This window comes from Carcharhinus amblyrhynchos, chromosome 18, assembly GCF_965287045.1.
Source record: "Carcharhinus amblyrhynchos chromosome 18, sCarAmb.v2.hapA, whole genome shotgun sequence".
In the NCBI taxonomy this organism is placed as follows: Eukaryota; Metazoa; Chordata; class Chondrichthyes; order Carcharhiniformes; family Carcharhinidae; genus Carcharhinus; species Carcharhinus amblyrhynchos.
The window spans coordinates 5,040,179-5,057,474 of NC_137341.1; the positions used below are offsets into that span (position 1 = coordinate 5,040,179).

At 41.2% G+C, this 17,296-nt stretch overlaps 1 protein-coding gene across 8 annotated transcripts in view; it reads right to left on the minus strand.

Moving 5' to 3' along the window:
* The window catches only part of LOC145354800 (E3 ubiquitin-protein ligase MGRN1-like), a 160,136-nt gene that overhangs the window by 64,691 nt on the left and 78,149 nt on the right, over positions 1 to 17,296 (minus strand). For all 8 annotated transcript variants that reach the window (XR_013888904.1, XR_013888905.1, XM_080206290.1 and 5 more), the window contains exon 6: positions 6,826 to 6,892. Coding sequence is in view for 6 of the 8 variants with exons in the window: in XM_080206290.1 (XP_080062416.1) it covers positions 6,826 to 6,892 (67 nt within the window). In the remaining 2 variants the exon portion in view is untranslated. The remainder of the gene's footprint in view (positions 1 to 6,825; positions 6,893 to 17,296) is intronic.

Sequence of the window (17,296 nt, forward strand, 5' to 3'; positions counted from 1 at the left end):
TATCTCCTGAAGAACTTGGAGCTTGGTCAGAATCTAGTTGTCATTGTCTGAATGACATTAGTATAACTGGCAACGATGCTCTGTGGAATTTGAAGAGATTGGGTCCAAATGTACGTATAGAAGCTCAAAGGTAATTGAGTTGGTGGATGGATGACCATGGAAGAAAAGTGCTATCAAAGTCTAGTGAAAGAGAAGATAATTGAGAGACTGGGCAGGCTAATCATTGATAAAGAGGAGGTATTACAAACACTATTACAAAAGTTGAAGTCATCTCACCAGATGAGATACATTTGAGGCTGCTAAGGGAAGCAAAGGTGGAAATTGCAGAGGTAGTAACCATAATCTTCCTTAGAGACGCAGATAGTGACAGAGGACTGGGGAATTGCGAATAATCGAATCCCTCCTGCGCAGGAGACCATTCGGCCCATCAAGCCCAAACCAACAACAATACTACCCAGGCTCCATCCCCGCAAAACCATGTATTTATTCTGCCAATCCCTCTGACACCAAGGGTCAATTTAGCATACCCAATCAACCTAACCCACAACTTTGGAGTCTTATTTAGCAAAGACGTTAAGGATAAACCTAGCAACTCCAAGGCAGTCAATTTAATCTCAGCCATGGGAGAGCTTTTATAAGTTACAGGGGACAAAATTTAACAGTCACTTGGACAAGCGTGGATTAATGAAGGAAAGCCAGCACGGATTTGTTAAATGCAAACTGTGCTTTACAGAACTGATTTGAGTTTTTGATGAGAAAACAGAGAGGGTTGTTAAGAGTTCTGCAGTTGACATGGCAACATGAACTTTCAAAAGGCATTTCATAATGTGGCAAAGATACATAACAGCAAAGATGACACCCGTGGAATAAAGGGACAGCGATAGCATGAATACAGGGTAGGCTGAGTGACAGAAAACAATGTATAGTGGCCAATGGTTGTTTTTCAGAATGGAGGGGGCACACAGTGGGATATACTTTACGTTAGTGACCCGTAAGATATTCTCCCTTGCTTTTAAGCATCAAGTAAACCATGGTTAGAGGACAGGATGCGACACGTCTGCCTTGATTCCATTAAATAACATCCCGATTAGCGGTTCACAAATCCTTGGGTCCGCGGTAACAGACATTCTGTCTGTCGACGCAGAATCCAACACAGGCAGAGGGAAAGCAGCTACCGCCTTTGGCCAGTTCTCAAAACGTGCATGAAATAACATGAAGCTGACGTGACCAAGACGTCAGTTTATGAGGCCTGTGTTCTCAGCGACTTGGCTGTGAATTATAGATGCTATATTTTTTTCTTCGTTCAGGGATTTGGACGTCACTGGCAAGGTCACCATTTAATGTCCGTTTCTAATTGCGCTCGAGAAGGTGGTGATGAGCCACCTCCTTAAATCCCTGCAGTCCACGTGGTGTAGGTATACGCACAGTGCCGTTGGCACTCGTCAAGCAGAGGCGACTTTGCTGGTTCAGGCACACTTACAGCACGGCAAAGGGTCAGATACCAAAGGATTATCTGAATAGAGAGGTACCTGAAACCAGAAAACCAGTAGGTGTTGTACCATGTTGTTTTTGCCTATTGCCTTGCCAATATGGCCACTGCTGGTACTGCACAGCAGCTCACAAGTGATGTGGCCATTTTTCTGAGGTCAGCTAGTATCACCCAGGTGTGAAATTTCACTGACTTGTCTCTTTTCCCCCTTTTTTAACTTCCTGAAGTGTGTGGATCCACAGAGGCCAGGATTCAAATGGCTTGTCTTGTTGGTCAATGACAGAAGATTCACCACCCACGGATGGGGAAAGATTATCGGTAAGCGTGGTCTCTTTATCTGACCACCATGTATACGTACTTCCAGCAGAGTTTGCTGCCTACGGGCCTTTGAAAGCTTCCTCCAACTTGCTAATGCAAGGTCACCCACTTGTAACGTAGTGCTGCTCCAATACTACCAGTCCCATTTCAAGGATGTTTGCAAGAGTGCATGAAGGCCCTTAACATCGATTTTCCTGCCACAAGAAGCCACTGCCCTCAAAAAGGATTTGAACTGCAGCATGTCCATCATCCTATGTGGATGGAGAGATGCCAACAATTATTTTAAAGAGTCAGACTTGAGTGTATAGGGAATGATTTCAAGATTTACAGATGATACAGAACTCGGAATTATTTCGAACTGAAGGAGGTTATTTATAGATTTAAGATATAGATAGGAATAGGCAGACATGTGGCAGATAAAAATTAATGCAGGGACGTGTGTAGTGATGCATTTTAGTAGGAAGAACTCAGAGGTGACACAAAATACACTGTACAATTATTAAGGGGACAGTCATCGACTTCAGGAAAGGTAGTGGAAAACACGCCCCTGTCTACTTCAATGGGGACGAAGTGGAAATAGTCGAAAGCTTCAAGTTTTTAGGCGTTCAGGTCACCAACAACCTGCCCTGTCCCCTCAATGCCCATGCTATAGTTAAGTAAGCCCACCAACGCCTCTACTTTCTCAGGCAGCTAAGGAAATTTGGCACGTCAACTACAGCTCTCACCAACTTTTACAGATGCATCATAGAAAACATTCTTCCTGGTGATATCACAGCTTGATATGGCTCCTGCTTTGACAAAGATTGCAAGAAACTACAAAGGGTCATGAACGCAAACCAGCCTCCCCTCTACTGAAACTGTCTCTCTTTCCCACTGCTTCGGAAAAGCAGACAGCAACAATTAAGGGCCCCCACGCGCCCCGGACATATTATCTTCCACCTTCTTCCTACGGGAAAAAGATACACAAGTCAGAGGGCGTGTACCAACCAACTCAAGAGCAGCTTCTTCCCTGCTGCCATCGGACTTTTGAATGGACTAACTTTGCATTAAGTTGATCCTTCTCCAGACCCTAGCTATGACTGGAACGTTACATTCTGCACACCTTTCCTTTTTTTTACGTACGTATGCTTTGTCTGTATAACTTGCAAGAAACGATGCTTTTTCCTGTGTTCCAATATATGTGACAATAATAAATCAAATTCAATCAAAGAGGGTGCAGGGTGGGAGGCAATGGTCTAGGGTATAATCACAAGACTGTTAATCCAGAAACTCAGCCAATGTTCTGGTGACCCGGATTCGAATCCTGCCAAGGCAGATGGTCAAATTCGAATTCCATAAAAAATATATTTGGAAATGATCTACTGATGACCATAAAACCATTGTTGATTGTCAGAAAAACCCATCTGGTTCACTCATGTCCTTCAGAGAAGGAAATCTGCCGTCGTTACCCAGTCTGGCCTACATGTGACTCCAGAGCCGCAGCAATGTGGTTGACTCTGAACTGCCCTCCAAGAGCAACTCAGGATGGGCAATAAATGCTGGCCAGCCAGCATTGCCCGTATTCCACAAATGAATAAATAGAAGGATCAGAATTAACTGAGGGTGTACGTGTACAAATTATCGGTGACGGGGCAAATTGAGAAAGTAGCTTATAAGGGATACGGCATGCTGGACCTTATAACTAAGGCATAGAGTAGAAAAGCAAGGAAATAATGATGAACTTGTATAAAATGCTAGCTCAACCTCAACTTGAGTAATGCATCTCAGTTTCGGAAGGAAGGCTTTACGCGGGGTATGGAAAAAAATGCGAAGAATGGATCCAAAGATAAGAGAGCTCAGTTACCTGGATAGATTGGAGAAGCTGGGGCTGTTCTACTGAGAGAAGAAGGTTGAGAGGAGATCCGATAGAGGTATTCAAAAGCATGAGGGGTTCAGACAAAGTAGATAGGAACTATTCCCTTTGGCAGAAGGATGAAGAACCAGAGGACACTGATTTAAGATGATTGCTAAAAGGAGTAACAGCGACTTGAGGAAAACCTTTTTATACAATGAGTGGTTCGCATTTGGAATGCACTGCCTGATGAGTTTTGGCAGCAGATTCAAAAGTGGCTTTCAAAAGGTAAAGATAGTAAATGCGCAGGATTACGGGAAAAGGGCAAATGGAAGGACTAGCTAAATTGCTCTTGTAGAGAGCTGGTGCTGACCGAATGAGCTGTCTGGTCTCCTTCCGTTCTATTCTATGATCTAGCACTATATAATTAAAGAAGTCCGTGATTAACACATTAATCACAGGACGAAAACTCCCTGGGCTCAGAATAATTTCCCCAGATTCATCATAATCTTTGTCATGTGTCATTCAAGGTCCTTTCCTCTTCTCGTTGAGCAGTTTACTATAATAACACATCAAATGACACCTGAAGCACCCATTAAATGTTCCTTGGAAATACTTGAGATATTGTCTTCTTTGACCAAATCTGCTAAAAGTACTTTTATTCTCTGAGAGTCTTTCACCTTCCAGTGCACTGATGATGCACTGAGGATCTGGACCATTCTGAAATCTGATAGCGAGTCTTCTACTCTATGTGTCACCACAGAATGTCTCCATTGCTCCATTGAGGCAGAAGAAAATTATTTTCCCCAGAGTGCTTTTTTTCACAGGAGGAGGCATCTGATCCAACAAGGTTACCCTCTCAGAGAAAAATATAACAACAAAGTGTCAGGATTTGAGAAAGATAATCAAAGTGTAGCAGAAAGGGACTGAGAGCTTATTGATAATAGCGCATTAGTGAATAAGTCAAATTGCGGAAAATGTTAAGAAATTTATCCGAATACACAAAGCATTTGTAACATGATAGATAAATTAATGAAATAAAGATAGATAAACAGGTTTTGTTCTCACAACTATTGTATCACAGAGACATGGTTGCACGGTAAACAAGACTATGTACTAAATATTCCAGGACATGCCAGGGAGCATTTTGAACACACAGACAAAATGGAAAATGGGGAAGGATCTTGATTGGGAAGATCACAAAGTGCAATAATTTTGGGTGTAGACAAGAAACGACCGGAAAAAAAAATCATTCGTCGAACTGGTTTATAGGCTCCCGAACAGTCGATTTTCTGCTGGACAGTAAGAGGAGCTTGCAACAGAAATATTGCAATAATCATGGGGGAATTTAATCTTCATGTAGAGTGGACAATTCAAATTGGCGAAAGTAATCTGGAGAATGAGTTTATGGAATTCAAAACAGTTTCTTCGAACAATACAGTATGGAACCAACCAGGCAACTGATGATTGTCTTGTGTAATAAGATAGGGTTATTAATCATACAACAAGGGATCCTAAGGGAAGAGGGATCTTAACATGATACAATTTCAAATTGACTTAAGGGACAAGATTTTACGGCCTCACTCGACCAGACAGTAGAAATCTCGCCCAAGACAATGGACCCTCCCATTGTCCGACCCTCGCCCAGTCTGGTTCCCATGGCTGGCAGGGTGGTAGAATTCCAATGAGTGCGTCTGAAACTTAAGTAAAGCCAATTATGAATCTATGAGGCACAAGCTGACTCCAGTAGATTTTGAAATCAAACTAAATTGCGTGACTGTAGAATAAGTAATGATAAGCATTGAAATAATTATTTCTTAATTCTCAAATATACAATCGGTTGAAAAATAAAAACTCCATGGAAAAAGTGGTTCACTTGTTGCGAGCTAAGGGATTAAGTATTGTATTCAAGGGTTTAAACGAACACTGTCAAGAATAGTAAGCCTGAAGATCAGGAGAGTTTTAGATGCCAGCAAGAGAAGGAGAAAAAAAGAATGAGAACGTGCTAGCAAAGAAATAGAAAAACAGATTTTAAGAGTTTCTACAAGTCTATGAAAAGGAGAGTAGCTAAAGTTATGTGGGTTTCTCAGAAGCTGAGACAGGAGAAATGGAGAATAAGGAAATGACAGAGAAATTAAACAGATATTTTCTATTTGTATTTACAATACAAGATAAAAAAATACAAATGGTGGAGAGCCAACCAAAGGTCGGATAAGAGTGAGGAACTTAAAGTAATTAAGATTAACAAAGGAAAAGGACTGGATTTCATCCAAGATGACAAATCTCCTGGACCTGACGCATACATCCAACGTGTTCTAGAAGAGATGGTGAAGACATTGATTTTCCAAAACTCCTCAGGTTCTGAAACATTCCCAAGTATATTGGAATGCAGCAAATGTTGCAATGACTTCAAGAAGGAGATTGAAATCAGGGATCCAGAAATCAGACAATGTGACATTAGTCATCAGGAAAATGTTAGAATCCATTATTGAAGCAACTGATAGTAGAATACTTAGAAAATCATAACACGATTAGGCAACGTCATCATGATCGTACGAAAGGGAAATTGGCTTTGACGAGTCTACTGCTGTTTTCTGAAGACCCAACAAATAGGATAGATAAAGCAAAAGCTCTCGACGTGGTATATTCTCAAAATGCATTCGATATGTTGCCACACGTAGTTTTTGCACAATAAAAGGACTCGTGTGGTTTTAAGTAATATTTAAATGCCATCAGTGACTCAGTCGGTAGCACTCTCCTCTCTCTCCAGTCAGAAGGTTGTGGGTTCAAACGTACTCAAGATATCAATACAATGTTATCATCCAGAATAATTTTAGGACATGGCCTCAGACATTTGCTCTTCATGTTCTCCGTCAAAGTTTCAGAAGGTAATACACTGATAAATATTTATAGTGGGCTAACTGCGTAAACACCAGCAACGATGGTGGAAATAGTCATTCAAACGTCAATAACTAGGCCAACTTGAGGAACTCACCGTTACAGACCTAAACTCAAAGTGTAATAATCCAGCACAATACACTAACCTATCACCTCACTATCTTCAGGATACATATTTGAGAACCTATTATTAAATTACGTCCTTCCACAAATACATTTTTAAAAAATATCTAGTGTTTTCCCAAGCCAAAAAATTTAGGATTCCACGGTATTAAAGAGTGCGGCTTACCATCCACTTCATCGACTACTGCCCGAATGACTAAAGGAAAAACTCCTTTTTCGAGATCAAAGTTTAGCTAAAAGGTAAAAGAAAAGAACAGTCAAAAACCAAGATAAAAAGAATTTTACATTTCAAACAAAATTTTTAAAATTTAGAATGTCAGAAAGCAATGTTTGTAATGCATATTTCCAACATGAACATCCCATGCTAACTACAAAATGAAAGCTATTTAATATACAAAAATCCTTATGTTTTTCTTAGTTCGTCTGATTGCAAACTTAGTATATTGACATAAGCGGGTAATGCTGTCACATAAAAGCAAAATACTCTGGATACTGGAACCTGAAACAAAACCTTAGCAGGTCTGACAGCATCTGTGTGGAGAGAATTGAGCCAACTTTTCAAGTCCAGATGACTTGTTGTGAGAGCTGAGAACAAAGAGCATCAGCAGAGGTCGAGCAGAGAAATCTCTGCTGATTCTCAGCTGTGACGAAGAGTCATCTGGACCCGAAACGTTGACCATTCTCTCCCCACTGATGCTGTCAGACCTGTTGAGATTTTCCAGCATTTTCAGTTCATGCTCTAACATCCCCAGTCTACTGAAATCAATGGATAATGCTTCTACAACATCTGGCAAATGTTTGCTGTCAAAATGGTGTGATAAACTCATCTGAGCCGGTTTAAAATGCCTTCTGACTATGGCCAGAATTGTACCGTCCCACCCATCGTGGGAATCGGAGCGGAAGGGCGGACAATGGGAAGGTCTGTTGACCTTGGGCAGGATTTTACAGTTTCAGGATGAGCGAGGCTATGAAATCCTGGCCTCCGGCTGACACAACAGCAGACAAGCCTATATATTACTATCAAGTAATTTTTGGAAGTATTGTCTTTATAGATGGGTTATTAAAAGTCAACTCTAATTTCACAGACAGAAGTTTAATATGAATCTAAACAGAAAAGTAGAATGGATTTGGGCAAATTTGAGAAAAACAGAAAGAATCGTGAGGTGGAATGAAATACTGGCAGACTGGACTGCAGAGCAACAATAAGGTGTTTCTTATGAAGAAATAATACGAAGACTCTTGTCTCTGTACGTTTTCCGTCCAGCAAAGTTTGAAGTGTTTTTTGAAGTTTATTTATTAGGGTCACAAGTCAGCTTACGTTAACGTTGCAATGAAGTTATTGTGAAAATCCGACAGTAGCCGGTTTGAGTACGCTGAGGGAGAATTTAGCATGGCTAATGCCCCTAAGCAGCAAGTCTTTCAAACTGTGGGAGGAAACCGGAGCACCCGGAGGAAACCCACACAGACACAGGGAGAACGTGTAGACTCCACCCAAACCGGGAATCAAACCTGGGTCCCCGGTGCTTCGAGGCAGCAGTGCTAACCACTGTGCCGGCCTTGCTTCCTGACATACTGCCATCTTTGACATAATAAATTTGTGTGTTCATTTACAAAATGAAAACTGCCTCTGTGCCACCATTGTACTTCAGCCTGGAATGCTTAATGTTCCAAAATATATTTACTAAACAAATTGCTATTTTATTTGGCTACTTAACTGTAAGAAAGCTTCCTTCTTATGCTATTGCCTTCTTGAGTAACTCCAGGAAAATGCCTCCTCCGGGTCATGGATCTGAAACACTGGGCAGGATTTCCCTACCGCGTTCACTCTGAAAGCGGTAAAATCCCACCCAAAATCAACAGAACTTTCCCCACTGTGTCCCTCCCCCGGCAGGCGGAATGGGAAAATTCACCCCTTTAACTGTGTTTCTCTCTTCACAGACGTTGCCAGACCGGTTGAGTGTTTCCAGCACTTCCTGTTTCATTTCAGGGTTCTGGTTTTACGTTTAGAACGTACGTTGCAAAAAAACTACAGTTTCTCTCTTGGTTACGATCGGTAGCATTCTGATACATGAATGGAAAATAGGCTAAAGGTGACAAAGCATCAAGGTCCAATGGTGAGAACAAATGTGGTTAATTCCAGGCCAATTAGTTTAACCTCTGTGGAAGAACAATTCTAGAGTCTCTAGTTAAGGATGAAGTTGTTATATACCTAAATTTTAAAAATAGATAAAAATATGGACAAGGATGGTTGGCAAACCTCTTAGTTCTTTCAGGGGGTTATCAAGTGTAGCAGTTTTGTAGTGGCCGTGGACTTCATAAATCTTAACGTTTATGGCTCCTCAAGCCTGTTCCAACATGCAGTAAGATCATAGAGTCAGACGTTTACAGCACGCAAACAGGTCCTGTGGCCCAACTTGTCCGTGCCGCTCTTTGATCTCAATTTCACTTTGGTGCCTGATCCTCACATTACTGAATCCCTTTCTGAATCTACTCCGCAGAGCACTCTCAGCCCTCAGTGAAGAAATTTCTTCTCGTCTCAGCCTTAAATGGTCGACTCCCGCATGCTGAGACTGTACTCTCTTGCTTTCATTCTCCAGCCATGGGAAAATATCCTCTCAGGATCTAACCAGTCAAGTCCCCTCAGAATCTTACAAGTTTCAATGAAATCACCCCTTATTCTTCTGACCTCCAGAAAGAATAGCCCCAATCCCGTCAACTTCTCAACATAGGGCAACTCGTTTATAAATTAGAAATAGGGTTAGAATGTATACGTACATATAATTAATTTAAAATACATAAAGGAATAGGTTAGTCTGCGAGTTTTGTTTTACTGGAAACTGCTTCAGGTTTAATTTCTATAACAAGATTAGTGGGATAATTATTGTTAGGTAATGTTTGTTACCTTGAACAAAGGGCCATTGCTAGATAAGTGCACAAACAGATAATTATCATAAAAACTGTTCCAGGCTTTTCATTTAATCTTGTTTAATTAAGACGCTTGTTGAAGTACATAAATTCATTCGTGTGTAGAAGCAGAAATTACTTTAGTGAACAGCACTCAGCAGCCTGATAAGGAATAAGTGGAACTGAATGGCCATTATCAATACTCTCTGGCCTTCCCCTCTTTAATGCTGAACCACTGAGCAAAGGACTCAGCATTATCCTTAGTCACCTCACTTAGCAAAGCTCAACCCACAAGCTTGAGGAACAGGGCCTCATCTTTTGATTAGGCACTTTACAGCCTTCCAGGCTCAACACTGAGTTAATCAATTTCAGACCACAATTGGTGCTCAATTTTGTTTTGTTGCCATTGCATGTTTCACTTGTTTGTTATTTTTCCAGACAGCGACACACCTGCTCAAGGCACATGTTTTTCTTCCCCCGTCACCGCTCCCACCGGCCTTGAAAGACAAACTCCGCCATCTGCTTCTGCTTTAGTTGTGTCGGCTTATTATCCATACTATAAACATTTCTACGGGTAATGCAGGCCAAAGCTGGCATGAGCTGCTGAGGTGGTCGTCCTGATAATCAAACTTAGAAATTAAGTAATTAATATAAAGATGGATCTTAAAGATTCATCAGGTAGTGGGTCTGTAACTATTTCTTCTGATGTCGAGGTGCCAGCGTTGGACTGGAGTAAACACAGTGAGAAGTCTCACAACACCTGGGTTAGAGTGTGGTTGGACTCTAACCTGGTGTTGAGAGACTTCTTACTACTATTTCTTTTGACAGCTTATGGGATTGTTCTTGGGCATAAAGATTCCTGATACACGATCTGAGAAACAAACGGTCTTTGTAGTTTGTGTGGACAGTTACCTCACGTTTTGACATTGCCAAAGGGCACCAGCTACTTGTGTGGGCCATATTTTACATAACTCAGTCAGTCAATATTTCTCCCTCCTTTGCCGGAATGATTCCCATTCCAAATCTTCGATCCAGGATGTGAAATTGGTGGATTATCCACTCTGATTTCTGCCACATATCTTTTATTTCTCTCTCCAAACCAGTTTTTACACATGCACCATAGAAAGCACCGTTTCTGGCTCTATCACAGCTTGGTATGGCTCCTGCTCGAACCACGACAGAAACAAACTACCAAGGGTCGTGAACGTAGCCCAGCCCATCACGCAAACCAACCCCGCATCCGTTGACTCTGTCTACACTTGCTGCTGCCTCGCAAATGCAGCCAGCTAACAAGGGACCCAACGTACCCCGGACATAGTCTCTTCCACCTTCCTCCGTCAGAAAAAAGATACAAAAGTCAAGATCACATACCAACCAACTCAGGAACAGTTTCTTCCCTGCTGCCATCAGACTTTTAATTGGTCCTATCTTAGATTTATTATGATAAATCATATTTTTTAAAAAAACAAGGATCTCATATGTAACTGACATAATCCAGGACTGGACAAACAATATTTCTTATATTTTACAACCCTTCTTTCTGTCCTTGTCCTGCCCATTCCTTGCTTGCAGGTCTGATGCTAAGTCACAACCTCTTTCTTTCCACAGTTGCTTCTATAAACTGATTTGATTTTGATTTGATTTCGTACCACCACATGTATTATACAGTGACAAGTATTGTTTCTTGTGCACTGTACAGACAAAACATACCACTCATAGGGAAGGAAAGGAAAGGAGAGATTACAGGATGTAGTGTTTATAACTAGGGTGAAGAGAGAGATCAACTTCGGGCAAGTTAAGTACATTCAAAAATTTGATGGCATCAGGGAAGAAGCTGTTCTTGAGTCTGTTAATACATAACCTCAGATTTTTGCATCTTTTCCCCCAATGGAAACATTTGATTTTATTGTCACATGTATTAACTTACAGTACAAGGTATTGTTTCTTGCGCACGACACAGACAAAGCACAGCCTTCGTGGAGAAGGAAACGAGAGAGTGCAGAATCTAGTGTTACAGTCATAGCTTGGGTGTTGAGAAAGATCAACTTAAAGCAAGCTCAGTCCATTCAAAAATCTGACAGCAGCAGGGAAGAATCTTTTTCCCGACGGAACAAGGTGGAAGAGAGAATGTCCGAGATGCGTGGGATCCTTGATTATGCCGGCTGCTTTGCTGAGGCAGCGGGAAGTGTGGACGGAGTCAACGAATGGGAGGCTGGTTTGCGTGATGGATTGGCCTCCGTACACGATCTTTTGTAGTTTCTTGTCGTCTTGGGCAGAACAGGAGCCATATCAAGCTGTGATACCACCAGAAAGAATGCTTTCTGTGGTGCGTCTTTGAAAATTGGTGACAGGCGTAGCTGACATGCCAAATTTCCTTCGTCTTCTGAGAAAGTTGGTGGGCTTTCTCAACTGTAGCATCTGCACATAGGGACCAGGATAGGTTGTTGGTGACCCGGACACCCATTTCCTGCATCCACAGTATATTGCTTTTCAAACATTATGAACGTCATGTTGCACGCCTGACAAACAATCTTACAAGTCACTAACTAATAGTGGGAGAGATATCAATTATGAAATCTTGGCAAGTTCATTTGATGGCCAGGGATGGAATACTACTAGGATAAAGAAACTGGTCAGAGTGAACAGCTTGAGATACACCAAGGAAAAGATGAGATAAGAGCGGTTGATCAAGGCCAGAGGGACATGCAAAGGCTTAAAAACCCAGTGGCATTAAAGATGAGATTATTAACCCAAGAGCCAAAGAACTCGACATTTTATAGGGTATATTAAAATAAAATTAATCTTTATAGGATCCAAACTATCCAACAATAATCCATCCACATCCAAAAAGAGGTCTGACCTTAAAGACTTTGGGGAAGCTCAGTGCCGGAGGTGGAGGAAACTGACTCTGAAAGGCAACTCTGTTCAACCTGCCCGAGTGGATCGAAAAGTCAAGACGGCTTGGGCAGCAAGGAGAGAAGTAGAAAAAGAGTCGCCTGTGCATGCCAGCAATCCTCCCTAGTCTGAACCAGCACTTGCGACTTGTTACATTCAGATGTTTTTGCTGCAGAACGTGTTATGTTCTGTCTTAAACTCTGAGTTAACTCAACATCCCACCACAGTTGTTACACCTGATCCTGACTGATTAAAAAGTGATAACTTACGGTTGGTTATCTTACAATTGGTACAACTCATCCCAGGAATCAATCTAATGAGTTCTCACTGCACTCTCTCCAGTACAAGTATATCCTCCCTAAAACGTGGAAACCAGAACTGTCCACATTACTCCAAAGAGCTGACAATTCGGCAAGGCATCTTTACACATGCACTCCACTTTCCTTCCAATAGAGTCCACTTGCTCTTTGACTTCTTAATTGCTTGCTGTACCTGCATGCTAATTTTGTGTTCTGTATGCAGACATACAAACCTGTCTGAACATCAACCATTTAAAATTCCTCACCACTGAAAAAATACTCTACTTTTCAATGCTACCGACGAGAAGTGATTAACATCACATTTTCCCACATTATACTCCACCTGCCACATAAGAAAGCTTTTGACAAGGTACCTCACGTGGGTTTGCTGAAGATGATTAATTAGCGAAATTAGAGTGATTGGACGGGGATGTCCTACAGACTCAATTCAAAGGTCGGTTCAATGCTGAGATTAATAATTTAGATTTAGTCAATGAGTTTGATGTGAAAATTGGCAAATTATACCAATACGACATGCATTGTTTATTTACTGAAGATTTCAAGCTTTTGGGGCATTGGTAAAATCGGGAATTAATGAAGTAAAAATCAAAACACAGGTAGCATTTAATGTTGGCGAGTTTAGAGGCATATATTTCACTTTAAAAGATCCTAAATGGAAACAGATGCAGCGATGTTAAAGAAAGAGCAATTTTTCTACAGAGTGGTAAGAATGTGGAAACTATCACCATGGCAAGTGGTTGAGGTAAATACAGGTAGGGGTAATGCAAGGGAAGATATTTAGGGTGAATGACAGGAGCAACAAATTTAGGAGAGACAGAAGAAGTCAAGATGGAGCCTTAAATCATTGGACTGGACTGCTATCAGCAGTTGACTGTTGGCCTCGAAGAAAGCTACCCTCAAGGATCCGGCAATCTCACTGGTGCAGACTTCGCCTTTCCTGACATTTGGGATCACAAGGCACCCACCAACAGTAATGGAATTAAGCAGGACAAATAAGTATTCTCACAGACAATAATCCAGGAAATTACAAAAAAAAACACATCCTTTCATTTTAATTTTTAAATTTTACAGGTAGCGCAACGATTGGGACATATTCGTGGGATTAACAAAGAAGCTAAAATATCAAGCTTTCCAAAATAACTCTCAAAAACGTGGAATATTTGGTCCTCGTGGAAACATTCAGAATCAACGAATTTAAATGTGCTCTTTCACAGTTAATTAGTTCGGGCATTTCGCAGGAATTTTGAATTTAGTAGGCTGCTAAGAATACAATTACGCCTCATTCCAACTTTTCAAGGGTTTCGTGGTGAGACTAAGAGCACAAGAGTGGAAGTTCTCAAGTTCATTTTCTAATTAGTTGCAGTTTGGAAGATCTAAGAGTGCAACCCATACAGATGTTTAGAATTAATGGCAATGACATCTGGATTTCCAATTTTAACTGTGCACTGTGCAGACGAGAGAAGCTGCTGTCAGTTTCAGAGGAGTAACGGCAGCCAAAGCTGACAATTTCATAGTCATCGCTCCCTTAAAACCTGGGCAAATAAAGTTGTTCAGTGAAGAAGCTAAAAGAGGAACTGAAAGAGGTTTTACGTGCAATTGGAGCAATTATTAGTAATGGACAGCATTTTCCATTAATAAAAATGTTCGTAGTAATAATAGTGAAATTTTACATGCAAGTGGGAACTTCCTTTAAATTTCACAGCTAAACGTAACTCACTTATCAGGCAATCTTACTATATATTCATATTTTAATTGCAGTCAAGCAGATAAAAACGCTACAAACTCAAAGTTCATTATTACTGGAAATTCAATTTTAGTTATTTTAAAATGAACTTAAGGCCAACTTTAGTAACAAGTTTCAGATTTTTTTTTTAAATTTCAATGAGGACATCCTGTACTTATAAATGAAATAAACGTACTTCACAGCTTCATCACACATTTGGGAAACAGTGTATGAAATTAAAACCGTGGAATTTACAAAAATAATTCTACGTGTTCTCCAGCGCTTGTACATGCGGTACACTTCATTTGGGATACAAACAGTATAATTAGACTCTAACAAAACCACAGAGATATTCTAATAAAATTGTCCACCTAGCAACTGTCACACGACTTCAAAGTAATCTTATTTGTGAAGCACAGATGTTTCGAGGTGCTATATAAATGGAAATATTGGCCTGGATTTTGCAGTCAGCAGCGAAGCAAGGGCATTCATTGCTGACCTCGAAGAAAGCAGAGCTGAGAGATCAACTCTCTCAGTGATGAGAACTTCAACTCTCTCCACCTGCAACCAACTGTAAAATAGCTGAATGGGGATTCCCAGCGCTGAGCTGGAGTGACGTCAGCAAGCTGTCCGAACGACCAATCACACTAAAGCAATTCTCAGGCATCCAACTAGGGAATGAAACACACTGATCATCAAGTCATTTTCCCTCTGACAAAATTTACAGACAGCAAAATAAAGACTGGGATGTAACTATGGGGTTATGGTAAGGTAAGGTAAGGTAAGGTAAGGTAAAGTCGCCACAGTCCCAGATAACTACTGGCCGCTTTCCCCTTTGAGGGAGAGAGCTGACTGATGATGATTTAACCCCCTCAGGTGAGAGACAAGGATGAGGGTCCCAAAAACAGCTTCTTCCATGCTGCCATCAGACCTTTGAAAGGGTCTATCTCGCACTGAGTTGATCTTTCTCTATGATGTAACACTGCATTCTGCACTCTCTCCTTTCCTTCTCTATGAATGGTATGCTTTTATCCGAATAGTGCGCAAGAAACAGTACTTTTTACTGTACGCTAATACATGTGACAATAATAAACCAAATCAAGGCTGAGAAAGTGGGCCTTCCAGTTGAACTATCATAAACAAACAGCAAACAAATTAATGAAAATCCAACTTAAAAAAAATCTAGCAATTAATCATCGAAAAAAATCAACACATTTAAAACTATATTTTCAGGGTTCGGTTAGCTGTTCAGCCGTAGTTATTACTCAGGTCTGCTTAAAAATCCTCTTACGCCTAAGTGAACACAACTCAACCTGTCCTGGGGTCTCCAACAGTGATATTAGACCCAAAAATGGGAAGTTCTCACCAGTTCAACTATTTCTCTGATTGCTGGTTCTGGAGGGAGAATGACCACAATGCAGCATGTGACAGAACATTAAATGGGAGATCACAAATTCAGGACTTCAATCTGCACTTGTATCGAATCCTGAGTAATGGTTAGATCAGAGGGTTACGATGGCGAATCCTGACAGTTCTTCACAAAAAAAAATTCACAAATTCCAGCCAATGTGAAATTCAAACACTCATATGTATTCTACATATTTACACACATGTTCAAGAAGTATCGAAAAATCTATAGACTGGTACAAGAGCTTTGAAACAGATGATTGAACAATTACAAAGAGATTTGTTCGAGTGCAGTTACAATTAATCGTTGTGCAATTTTAGTAACAGTTCAGTCAGCAGTGGCAGGAATGGGCCACTGTTACTGGTGCAAAAGCAAAATGCGGACATTGGAAATCTGAAATAAAAACTGAAATCGCTGGAAATAATCAGCAGGTCGGCAGCATCTGCGGAGAGTGAAACGGAGTTAACAGGCAGGATTGTCCACACGACCCGCCCCATTTTTCGGTGCAGCAGAGGCAGTCCACCACTGACTGGTGGTGGGACCTTCAGGTGGAATGCAACCCTCGCTGCAGGGAAACTGATGCACTGTTGGTGGGACAATGGCTCCCACTGGCGTGAACGGCTGGAAAGTTCCAGCCAAGGTTTCAAGTTGTGACCAGAAGCTTCTAATGAAAGGCTTTGGCCTGAAACATCAGCTTTGCTTCGCCCTCCACGGATGTTGCCAGATGCTCTCAGATTCTCATCGCTTGCTGTTTTCCAGGTCCAAACAGTATAATTTAAAATGCTACTACTGAAATCTAAACCAATAATCTAAAATACATGAAATCTGAAACAAGAGAAATTTAACACCAACCTGCAGGCTAGATTTGAAATTTAGTTACAGAAGCATCTGTAGCTATTTTACAATCAATGTAGCAAGTAACAGAGAAATGCCACGGCTCATATTCCTTAAATCCTAACAGTGCAGGAGGCTGCCATCAGGTCTGCACTGACTCTCTAAGGATTTTACCGAGGCCCTATCTTCCACCAAATCCCCGTCACTCCACACATTTATCATTGCTAATCAACTGCCCTCCAACCTACACAACTTGGAACACTAAGGGGCAAATTAACATGGCCAACCCACCCAGCCTGTACATCTTTAGACTGTGGAAGGAAACTGGGTCACCTGGAGGAAACCAATGCAGACACGGGGAGAACGTGTAAACTTCACAGTCAGTCACCCGAGGCTGGAATTGCACTCAGGTCCCTGGCACTGTGAGGCAGCAGTGCTAACCACTGTGCCATCCCAATTCTTACACAACATGATAAACAGAACGTTAAATTATGTGTTGGAGCAATTGGACAATGCCAATACATCCACAGCTGTTTACGGGGAGACTGGGCTT